Below are 12,508 nucleotides of genomic sequence, written 5' to 3' on the forward strand. Positions count from 1 at the left end.
TTACAGAATGCAGTGAAAGCAGTGCTCAGAGGGAAATTTATAGCAGTAAATCCCCACATTAAAAAAGGAAGATCTCAAACCAGTAACCTACTTTATAGGTCAAGGAACTAAAATAAAAAATGAAAGTAGGATGATTCCTGCTGACCTTACAGAAGTAAGAAGGATTGTAAGAGAATACTATACACAACTGTATGCTAACAAATTAGGACCAAGGATAGTAAATGGACAAATTCTAAAAATACACAAAAAATACTGATAGTGTTTTTTCCCCACAACTTTTTCTCATCATCACATATTTTTAAGTCACTCCAGCAAGTTCTCACAAAGATTTATACAACTATAAATAGTTCTTCCAAAGTTCTAAATAAAGAAGAAAGGAGAGAAAATAGAATGATTCCTCCAAGGAACTTACCAGTGAGGTGGTAACTGATATTTCCCTGAGTTCCTTTTAACCCATGGCTAGGACACTGTGACAATGATCATTCTCACAAACTCAAGACCTCATAAGGTTACCCACATACCACGATGCACAAAACCTAGCTATCAACATTTCTTGATATAGGAGGAAAAGGTTATCTTTTTCTTTTTCATACATCACCACGCAGTAAATTCACTCTCCACCAAAACCATAATGCAAATAAATCAAGTGCTTTCATCTTCATGATGGCAAGTGATCTGGTTTATACCACAGGGGACAAGACAGGCAATCCTTGCATTTAATTTGTTTAAAAAGCAGCCAATAATGATAATGAACGGCACCAGCATTAGCACTCAATGCAATTATTTAACTTATTAAAAAGGAACAGCAGAGCTAGGAAGAGCACAGATCACTGAAGAGAACACAACTATCCAATATTCCATCCTAACATATTCTCCTTCCTGATCAACAGCTGTACAGGTCTCAGGCAGAACAGATGCATATCTCAATCTACACTGACACAGAAGCTTTGGATACAGTTTTAAACTCTATTTTATTTGTCATGTAAGCATATCCAAATCAGGTAAATTAGGAATGAAACTCTGTCTACCAATATAAACGATGTCTTGACAAAAGACATTACCTTTACAAAAATATACTTATAATACGAATCCATACCAAAAAACTACCTTTAACACAACAAAAAGGAAAGAGAAGAGTCTGTATTATTACTTTAACAATTTCCTTTACCTTGTATGTTGTCATTCGATGCTGAGCAATTGTAGTCAGTTTTTCTAGAAGGCCTCGTAATCGCTCCTGTGTTGCATGGGAGATCAAGTTCACAGCATCAGAGTTAAGTTCTGTAATGTCATGCTTTTTACCTGTGGAAGCAGAAAAAATCCATTACGTGTTTTAGTGGTGGCTGATAATTGAAATAATTAGCACAGCAGGTATTCTGTTCCCCCTGGAAGTCATACCCATTATGAATAAAGGTTTGGAGATTATGATTTTCCTGGTAAAGTCACAACTTCAAAGATCTTAGACATTACATTAATAAAACCTAGCCTGAAGCCTCAGAAAATATAGACATTGTTTCACTTAGCCTCTAGAATCATTCTCCTTGCAAGGTCATTTATAGGACAAAGTTAATAAGAACACAAATCAAGTCTAGTGTTCAGGGAGGAAAATGGTAACTGCAGAAATTAGTGACGTATTCTGTTAATTTCAGTAATTAAAAAAATAGAAAATTACATTTTGCCCTGTTTGACACTGTTAACAATTTATGACATTTATTTCAAAGAATTCAGATTGTGGGTTTCTGGTACTTCCTTGTCTACAAGACATACCTACACTCATTTTGTCCATTACCGAACATGTTTATTTTGCACTACGTCATGTTCTGATAAACTGACCTGGTAATTAATTTAGTGTTGAAATAGATTCACTCCTCCATTTGAATAATTTCTCTCTCACTAGATTTCAATCCATAAACAAACCAAACTTCTACTCTTTCTGCTACATAGGAAGAAAGATTCAGGAAAACAACTTGGATCACATACCCAAAGGCAGAGGCTCATTTATAAGTCAATCTTATCAGTATTTAAATAATAATTCCTCAGCTCAGTAAAACCACTGTATCAACAGACACCTAAATCTAAAGATACAGCCAATTAGGTAGTCTAATTTTAATGAGCTTTTTAATAGGACTGTTGTGTTTATTTTTAACAAACATAACAGTTTGCTGTTGTACTCTCATCTGAAATGTACTCTTATGTACCCCAAGTGTGAATGAGTACAGCAAAATAGAAAAAATAAGCCTTAATTAAAAGCCAACAAATCATACATTCTTTAACACTATTTCATAAAACAAATGTTAACCTTCAAAGTATAGGCTCTAGGATGTGAGGGTTACCTGGCTATGATATTTGTCACCCCATTGATCACCAGGGTGGATGTGGCTGATCTGCCTGCCAAGGTGCAGTCCCTTTCTTTCCTCTTTCCCTGTTCCTTGCGCATCCCTACCAAAGCCACGTGTTCCCTTGAACTGACCGTCCTGGATAGAGGAGGGCCATTCTTTGGTCAGGGGTATGAGAGTAGCTGCGTTCTGCTACTAGAACCTAGAAAAAAAAGCTCTCCAGGTCCAAAATGCAGGCTACAGTAAAGCAGACAGGAAGAATATATAAAATTATGTAGCTTCTCCTAAGCCAAACCTTCAGAATATGGTTCATCGCTATCTAGCAAAACTGAATTCATCACCAACTTTAGATTCAAGCAGGGAAAAAAACACTACAAAGTCAAAGCTACTCTACTAAAACTGTCAGCATACATAAATAGCAGAGGTCTTCTACATAAAGGACACAATTTCAAAATCATCCAGTGATTAAAGTTACAATCAAACATAGGGTATATAAGGGATCACATGTCAGTTCATGATTGAAGGAAAGAAAATGAACATTTAAAAATATGTACTGTTTTGGAGGGAAACTTCAAAAATAATTTTATATGTATTTTTAAAAGTTTATCCTATGTAAAAGAAAAATCCATGTTTTAAAAGTATTAGAAATAAACAAGTGAGGTTTGCAGACAAGTCCAGGGTTTAACAATCAAATGTTCTATCTTCACTACACTGATAATAAAACATAACAAAGTTACTTAGTTACAATACTGCAAGAAAAATTCCCACATTTAGGGATGCCTGGGTAGCTCAATTGGTTTGCGTGTCTGACTCTTGATTTCAGCTCAGATCACGATCCCAGAGTTGTGGGATTGAGCCCTGTATCAGGCTCTGTGCTGAGCATGTGGAGCCTGCTTAAGATTTTCTCTCTCTCCCTCCACCCCTCTCCCCAACTTGTGCTTGCTCTCTAAAATTTAAAAAAAAAAAAAAAAAGTCTCACTTTTAAATATAATACTCTCTTTAATTCAACATAATTGATTTTAAAAATCTAGCTGGTGCTTGCAAGCTTGTTATGTTATTTTATAGAATGTCTGTAATTTAATTTAGGTAATTAGCAAAAAAGGAAAAACATTGGCATGTTTACTATCCTAACATTTAAGTAGAAAACCCTTCTGAAAACATTCTCTGGAATTCTGGATTAAGGAATAGTCCTGGTTCTGACCTATTCTATAAAGATAGAATTTTACTATAAATGGAAAACATTCCTAGAAATACATAATTCTACTCACTCTATGTTTTATTGTTTTTTTCTTTTTTTTTAAGCTTAGGTAATTCAGGCTTAGGTAATAGAAGATTTGCAATTTTCTATCCCATTAAGTGACAAATTTGTGATTATTAAGGGCTGATAATACAAATAGTTGTCCCCAGAACTCTTGAAAACAGAGGCTGGCAAACTAAACTTGATCTCTTTTGGTATGTAAAGCTTGACAGGGATACAGTCTTGCCTATTTGTTTACATATTCTCTAAGGCTACTCTTGCAAAGCAGAGCTGAGTAGCTGTGATGCAAACCACATGGCCCACAAAGCGGCAAATATTTACTATCTGGCCCCTTGAAGGAAAAAAATTGCCCATCCCTGTCCTAAATGATCAAATTGTTCTTTCAATGCCAAAGACTTTCCTATCATATAATCAAAGTTTAAGTCAAATTAGAAATACAATTTGTTAGGGGGTGGGAACAAATAAAACTAAGTATCTACTTCTACTCTACCAAAGCTCTAGGTAATTATATAGTTAATTACATGCAGTCAATACGAGTTAAGTTGCCCAAGCCATCACAGGACTGTATAATGCCTCTTTCAAAATTAAGGAAATGGCTCCTATACAGTATAAAACACTTAGGCAAAGAAGAAACTGAAAAAGTAAGAAAGAGAGGGAAACAGGGCATCTGGGTGGCTTAGTCGGTTGATTTCAGCTCAGGTCATGATCCCAAGGTCATAGGATCAAGTCCTGCATTGGTCTCTGAGCTCCACACTCAGCACTGAGTTTGGAGCCCACTTAAGATTTTCTCTCTCTTTCTCCTTCTCAGTCTTTCCCCCCTTCCTCCTGTCTTGTGCTCTGTCTCTAAAATTAAAAAATAAAATAAAAATAAAGGAAAGGGAAGAAAGAAGGAAAAGGAGAAGGCCGCAGGCAGGGAGAAAAGTCAAACAAAATGCAAGCAGGGAGCAAACATTTTAACATCAGCTCTTCTGAATTCCTAAACTTTTGGACTGCTTATAAATTCTAGTTTTTCATAATAAAAGAAAGATAACAGATACCCAAGTTACATTAGAGATTAAAAAAAAGGTGCAGGAGCTCAAATATTTCTTTATTATTTTGCAAAACAGATTTAAAATATGTAATAGTAATGTATTTTGTAGTCCTTTAAAATACTATGGTGTCTCAACTGGTTGAGCATCTGACTTCTGACTTCAGCTCAGGTTATGATCCCAGGGTCATGAGATAGAACCCACATTGGGCTCCATGCTCAGCATGGAGGCTGCTTAAAATTCTCTCCATCTTTTTCTCTCTCACTGTCCCTCTTCCCCACTCATTCTCTCTCCCTCAATTAAAAAAAAAAACCAGAAATCAGAAACCTTCTGATTTTTGTGTTAGGGCTTCAATATAAAATATAAAGATTCTTGGGGTGCCTGGGTGGCTCAGTTGGTGAAGTGTCCAATTTCAGCTCAGGTCATGGTCCTGCGGCTCATGGGATCAAGCCCCAGATAAGGATGTCACTGTCAGTATAGGGCCCGCTTTGGATCCTCTGTCTCCCTCTCTCTCTCTGCTGACCCCCCCCACCATCAAGAATAGATAAACATTTAATAATGATGATAATAATAATAAAGATTCTTACTAAAGTATACTTAAAGGTCACTAGTATTGACCTCCCAATTTTGATATGGGAGAAGGGACTCCGAGAAGTCCCAGGGTTACGACATAAGAAATGAGATAACTCACATGCAATAATCTCTCATTTCTCAGTCAATGTGGGGAGAGTGTAGTCTCTCACATTAATGCAAGTTTGGTATTAAAGAACAACCAAAAAGCTGTGTGGCTCCAGAACATAACTGGTACATTCTTTTCCATTTCCTTCTACACGCTGCCGCCATCTAATAACTACTTTTGGAGCCAGAGAGACACCTAATATTTTAGAGATCTTTTAGAGCAAGGATGGGTTTAAATTTCAGGGTTGAGATAGAAAAAAGGGACTCACTTTCAATTTCTGTGTTTCTATGTTTCACAGTACTTGGCAGTTTCTATATTTCATAAACATGAACTTGTAATGTATGCATGAATTTGTATACATATGTGCTAAAGTTCAAGAAAGGAACAGGACAGAAAAAAACTGTATATCATATGCACAAATTCACATAAGAATACACACATCTTTCTCCCTCTAAGAAATACACATAAAATATTAACTTCTATTCTCTAATCCAGAAACTATAGATTATGATTTAAGTTACGTTAGTAGTTTTTAAAATAAATGCTTCTTTCCAGAACACCCATGAAATTCTGATTATTTCCACAGCCTATGTAAGCCTCGCCGTTCCAGAAACGCCAACCCAGGCTGCCTCCTTTGAGAGCACTTTCCCTGGAACAGACAGTCCTCTCAGGTCGACAGTCCTAAGTCTGCACTTACCAATGTCTAAAATCCTCTTCTGCAGAGCTCCGATGAAAAGAAAAGGCTCATCTTTACATGACTGAACCAGAGTGCCAACCAGTTCAGAGTTTGTTGCTAAGATGCAGGCATTTTCTTCACTGAGGTTGACCCCTGCCATGGAAGCCACATCATTGATGTCATCTTCATCTCTAAGAGGGAAAAAAGATAGCTTTTTGGTGGTGGTGGGGAATATGTATATGAATGATTTAAGAGAGCAAAGAATTACAGATCTTTCCTTAAAACTAAAGACATCATTTTCTCAATTCATCCAAGCAAGAGAATTGAAGAATAGCTATCTTTCCCTGGAAGCTTTTAAAATTAATTGATGTGTCTAACCATTAGTATACATTTAATCAGAAAGATGAATCAGAAACAACTCTGTCTCCTTGTGTCCATCTCTCTGTCTTTCAGTTTAGTCAATGAAATACACCAACAGGAACTTGGAGTTAAACTAAGTTATCCACAAATGCCCTGAAATGAAGAGACAAAGAAATGAAAACAGACTTCTTTGTTTTCATCCAAGATGATTAAAAGCTCTTCAGATTTCCCCAGGGCACTCTACTGTTCCATTGAGGGGCAGGAGAAACCCCTTGAAAGGTCCGTACCTACACAGAGACCCCTGAAAAGAAGCTTTTTTGGCTAACTATTCTGAAACCAAATGGTTAAAGCTAGTTTTGATTTTCTGCCTCAGACTTTTGGTGTGCTCCATCTGTACCAACTGAATTCATTAAACCACATCCTCGAGCAAATGGCTCCAAAGGTCTACATATAAGATATAAATTATACACATACGCATACTAACATGACATATGTATAAAACACAAAATGTGTCTGAGTTCCTTGCATCACACCAGCAAAATTAAATAGTTGTTTTTATCTAATAGGATTGCTACATGGCTACAGTGCTAAGATGAGTGTATCTGTTTAAGGGTAGAGAAGACAGAAAAGAAATATGAAAATTTCCTCAAAGCATCCTTATCACCATATGTAATAACAAGCAGGTTACCAACCATAACTCACCTATCAATGCATAACATAATTTACACAAACATGATTATATAAAAAAGATGTTGCTTCTTTTTATTGCATGGGCCAAATGGTATATATCATGTGGTCTTACGTCAATAGATTTAAATTATGAAACTCCCTGTGGTAACACATTTGTGCACGGGGAAGGGAAATAAATTATAATTTTCAAGCACTCAAGAAATGAAGGCCTCTGGTATTCCACTTTAAAAGGCAGCATATTAGGGGTGAGGGGGAAAGAGACCATGCTCAAACATATATGAGAGGTTTAAAAAAAAAAAAAAAACTAAATAAAAGAAAGCTAGACACAGCAGTTGAAAGTGAAGAGAGAACAGTCTTATAATCTGAACAGTAGATTTAAAACCCTAACATTAAAAGGTGTGTCTTTACAAAGGGAAAAATAAAACATGCAATACAAAGAAACTATACAAAAATGCTTGGACTCCACCTTATCAAATGTCACAGAGGTATTGTCAGAAGTATGAATGCCAAAAATGGTTCTAGAAATTATTCTGCCACCTATATAAGTGTTTCCAGAAACATCTAAACATGTAGACAGCTTAAGTGTAAGAATGGCAGACACCATAAACTCAAAGATAGACCATGATCCAAATAAAATAAATAAAAGATCTGAGTAAAAATTAATTTTAAAAACCCCATGTCTCAAAGTGCACCTGGCTGGCTCAGTCAGTAGAGCACGCAACTCTGGATCTGGGGGTTGTGAGTTTGAGCCTCACACTGAGGGTAAAGATTACTTTAAAGTGCAAAAACCAAACCAACCAACCAACCCCCCCCCCCCCCCCCCCCCCCCCCCATCTATCAAGGGAATGAAAAGACAAGCTACAAACTGGGAGAAAATATTTGCAAAAGTCATCAGATAAAGGACTGTTATCCAAAATACACAAAGAACTCTTAAAACTCAACAATAAGAAAACAAACCAATTAAAGAATGGGCCAGAGACCTAATACATGCCTCACCAAAGATGTAGAGATGGCAAAGAAGCATATGAAAAGATGGTCCACATCCTTGTCATCAGAGAAATGTAAATTAAAATGAGATGCCACTATACATCTGTTGAAAAGGCAAAATCCTAACCACTGACATCAAATGCTGATGAGGCTGTGGAGCAACAGGAACTCTCACGCTGGTAGGAATGCCAAGTGGTACAGTCGCCTCGGAAGACAATTTGGCAGTTTATTACAGAACGTACTTTTACTATATAATCCAACAACTGCACTTCTATGTACCCAAAGGAGTTGGAAACTTATGTCCACACAAAAACTTGTACACAGATGAGCCGCTTCAGAGATGACAAACAAAACTTGGAAATAATCAAGATGTCCTTCAGTAGCTAAGTGTATAAATAAACTGGTATATCCAGACAATAGAGTTTTATTAAGTGCTAAAAAAAAAAAAAAAAAAGAGGTGTCACACCATGAAAAGACAAACAGGGAAATGTAAATGCATAGTACTAAGTGAAAAAAAACAATCTGCAAAGGCTACATACTGTATGATACCAACTATATGACATTCTGTAAAACGTAAACTATGGAGACAATAAAAAGACCAGCAGTTGCCAGGGACTTAGCAGGGAGAGAGAGATGAATAGAACACAGAGAAGTTTTAGGGCAGTGAAACTACTCTGTATGATACTATAATGTTGGATACATCATTATACATTTCTAAAACCCGAAGGATGTACCAGAGCAACAGCAAACTGTAATGTAAATTCTGGACCTTGAGGGATAATGACTTGCCAATGCAGGTTTGTCAACTATAGCAAATGGATCACTCTGGTGGGAGATGTTGATAACGAGGGAGGCTATGCATGTGTGAGATTAGGGTGAATTCTCTGTATCTTCCAATCAATTTTGCTGTGAACCTAAATCTGCTTTAATAAACAAAGTCTACTCAAAAAAAGGAAAAGTAAAGAAAAAAGGTCAACTACACATTAATGAAGAGCTAGTTCACTCTAGAACTGAAACCCAACCAAGTACTTACCATCCCTAGGACTCAAATTTTTCCTTAAAAAACGAGTAACTTGGATTAGGTGTTTTTGAAGGTCCCTCTCAGCCAGTTAAAAGAATGAGGCAGTTCTCTTTGACCTGATAAAGAATAACTGCCAAGGACTATTATGAAGTAGGGGGGAAAAAAAGAGGTAGAGAAGAGACGGTCTCTTGGGAAACAGACACACACGCACACGCGCGCACACACACACACACACACACACACACACACACACACACACACAGGCATAACATATCCCATACCTCTGGAAATAAAAATGAGAAATTCTCTTGAGAGGAAAACAGGGAAGTAGGGATAGGAAAGACTTTTTTTTTTCCTGTTTTATTTGTTTTATTTTATTTTATTATTTTTTTTTTACAAATAGTTTATTGTCAAATTAGTTTCCACATAACACCCAGTGCTCATCCCCACAAGTGCCCATCCCCCCTCCCCCCTAAGACTTATTTTATACCACGGTATACTCTTTTCTACCTTTTGAATGCTGTACTATGTACATGGATTACCCAATAAAAATTTTTAGTGATATTTTAATAGTAAACAAACATTTAGGAAAAGAAAAGTGGAAACAGGAAATATGAAGTTTTCCCTTATCAATCTTCCCTTAAAAAGAAAATCAGAACTGGTTAAGGTAGGGGCGCCTGGGTGGCTCAGTCTGTTAAATGTCCAACTTCGGCTCAGGTCATGATCTCACAGTTCCTGAGTTCAAGCCCTGCGTTGGGCTCTGTAATTTCAGTTCAGAACGGAGCCTGCTTCAGATTCTGTCTCCCTTTCTCTGTCCCTCCCCCATTCATGCTCTGTTCCTCTCTGTCTCAGTAATAAATAAACATTTTAAAAAAAGAATTTTCTTGCAGCCCTCCTCTGAAATAAGCAAGGAACTAACTGCCCAAAAAGATTTGTTCTTGCCTGCCTTCCCTCCTCCTATTTGGCCCCAAGCTGAACACAGCTCCCTCTAGTACAGCTGTCAGTTGCTATGGTTACAGAGGGCAGCGGGAATAGCGGAAGACCCCTACTGAGGGAAGAGGAAAAGGTGCCACAGTAAATAGCACCCAAGCCATTTAACACTTCCTCTAAGAAAGGAGGCAGACTGATGGAAAGAAAAGACAACACAATGCTGTAACAGCATTATCAATAAGGCTAAGATAAGCCAGGACATTATTAAAGGCTTTGATGTTGAAGCACAGTTGTGATTCTGGTTTAGGTTTTAATTCTGAAGAAGAAAATGAGACTCTCTGAACTATATCTTGAAGTCTTCTGATCTGATGCAGTGTTTTTGATGAAGGAACTATGAAGAATAATCTGTTCTGTTTTCTTTTTAAGATACGCAAAAAGGAAATTTAATAATGTCTTAGTAAAAAAAACTTTCCAATTTAAGATTCTGTAGGCTGTAATGAGTTACTGTGTAAAAATTAAAGAAGCATTACCCAATTATCATTAATGTCTTGCATTCTGGCTTCTAAAACTGATCTAATTCTTTAGCTTTTGATAAAGTTATCTACTGCTCATGCCTTACTTCTTAAATCTCTTCTACCCTCTTAAGATCTACACCAGCACCCGACTGACTCTTCTAAAGTACAGGGAATCATATTACTTTCCTGTTCAAAAATCTCTCCTGCTGCCAAGAACTTAACCTGATATTCAAGGTTCTCCAGGTAATGACCTTAACTTTGCACTCTTCCCTCCCATTACTATCACACAGTTCGTACTGACTCTTGGCCTTGCTCAGAACACTCCCTACATGCAGTTCTAGTCTTCAAAGTCCTCTTTTATGATCTTTCAGTGGTCAAAGTCTTATCTATATCCCAGTCCTTTTCAAATACCTAGTTTAGAAATACTGTTTTAATTTGTTTTAAACTTGTTTCTATGTCTTTTTTTTTACTTTGTTTTTACACTAATAAAATACTAATACTGATACTTTAAAAAAGCATTTATCCAATTGCTACAACTTTTCAACTTCTGAGAGCATGTTTTGTCTCTCTTATGGTAGATTTCACTCTGCCTTCTATTCTAAAAATCAGCGTATTTCAAGGGATAACCTGTATTAAGCCCCCCTTCCCCCAATTCCCACACTAATAACTTCACTGAAAAGAAATAGAGCAGGTCCCTACTTATCTGGGAGAAGGACTTGGATATTCCAAGGTAGTCTTTACATACTCTGCCACAGCACTTACTCTAGCCTATTTTAAGCACTGGATTACTTGCCTGTCTTCCATACTAAACTATGATTGAGGGTAGAAAGCATCTTTCATTTCCAGGATTATGCTTCATATAGTAAATATTCAATAAATGGTAAATAAACATGGTATTTTGTAAACACACACAAAAATCAGACTGTTTCTCTTAAACTCCAACTAGACTAATTGTATTGATTATATTCAATAACTATATTAAGTATAAAAAAGATTATATTATTTTTATCACCTATCATTCTTAGCAGAGTGGTATGTAAATGGTAAATAGTTGAGGAAACTTCCACGTATTCAGAACAGTGTGCTATTTATTACAAAGTACCGAGAAGAACAACAGTGGGTAAAAATGAGTCAAACTACCCATAGTGTAATCCTGACTGCCAGTTGTTATCTGTGTCAAATAAAGCAAATCAATCTTTCTAGACCGTCACTGTCAGTAAAATGGAGACAATAACAGTCCCTATGTATTAGACTGAAGACTGAATTATAATCATGGAACGGGAATTAGTTTCTTATACAAAGAGCTCCTACAAATAACTAAGGAAGGAACCTATGATCCAGTGGAAAAATGAACAAAGCACAAGAATTTTCAGTTAACAAAGTTTAAAATGACTCAAACAGAAGATGTTCTACTCATAAGAGAAATATAAGATATAACCTTTCACCTGTTAGGTTGGCAAAAATTTGTTAATAAAGTTCATCAGAACACGTGAAAATATGCTATCGTAAACTTTGCTGCTCAGTGTAATTTGTAAATCTAATCTCTGTGGAGATTTACTTGATATTATCTGACAACTTAAAATGAATAAGCTCTTCTTTCTAGAAATTATGTGAAATCATAGCCACTTTATTTTCCTAGTACAAAACACTGGAAATAACTACCCATCATTACATAACTTTGTTAAAAATCTGAAATAACAATGAATATACATTGGTATAGAACAATCTCCAAGATTTAGTACTACTACGTTGTAAAAACACAAAATGTAAAACATAATGTATCGTATGCCACCCACCATCTGTGTTGGAGAAGATTATACTAGAAAGATACATAAGAAACTGCTAACAGTGGTTGGCTCTAGAATGGCAACCTGGGTAACAGAGTGAAAAAGAAGCAAGGGAGAGCCATATTTTTCCATTGTATATCCTTTCTTCCATTTGAATACTGTTCAAAATGTATATATTAGTCTAATAATTTGTTTAGAAAGTATAAACAAAAATTTTATTTTAAAAAGACCAAATTCTTCCCTT

The 12,508-nt window shown here is 36.3% G+C and overlaps 1 protein-coding gene across 1 annotated transcript in view; it reads right to left on the bottom strand.

Annotated features, from left to right (window-relative positions):
- Window positions 1–12,508, bottom strand: part of TAF4B (TATA-box binding protein associated factor 4b) — a 113,509-nt gene that overhangs the window by 54,335 nt on the left and 46,666 nt on the right. Inside the window, exons 10-11 of the mRNA XM_039217551.1 lie at window positions 5,996–6,165; window positions 1,169–1,299 (exon numbers count right to left, since the gene is read on the bottom strand). Of these exons, the coding sequence (XP_039073482.1) occupies window positions 1,169–1,299; window positions 5,996–6,165 (301 nt within the window). The remainder of the gene's footprint in view (window positions 1–1,168; window positions 1,300–5,995; window positions 6,166–12,508) is intronic.

This window comes from Hyaena hyaena, unplaced genomic scaffold, assembly GCF_003009895.1.
Source record: "Hyaena hyaena isolate Hyena2069 unplaced genomic scaffold, ASM300989v1 scaffold_14, whole genome shotgun sequence".
Taxonomy (NCBI): Eukaryota; Metazoa; Chordata; class Mammalia; order Carnivora; family Hyaenidae; genus Hyaena; species Hyaena hyaena.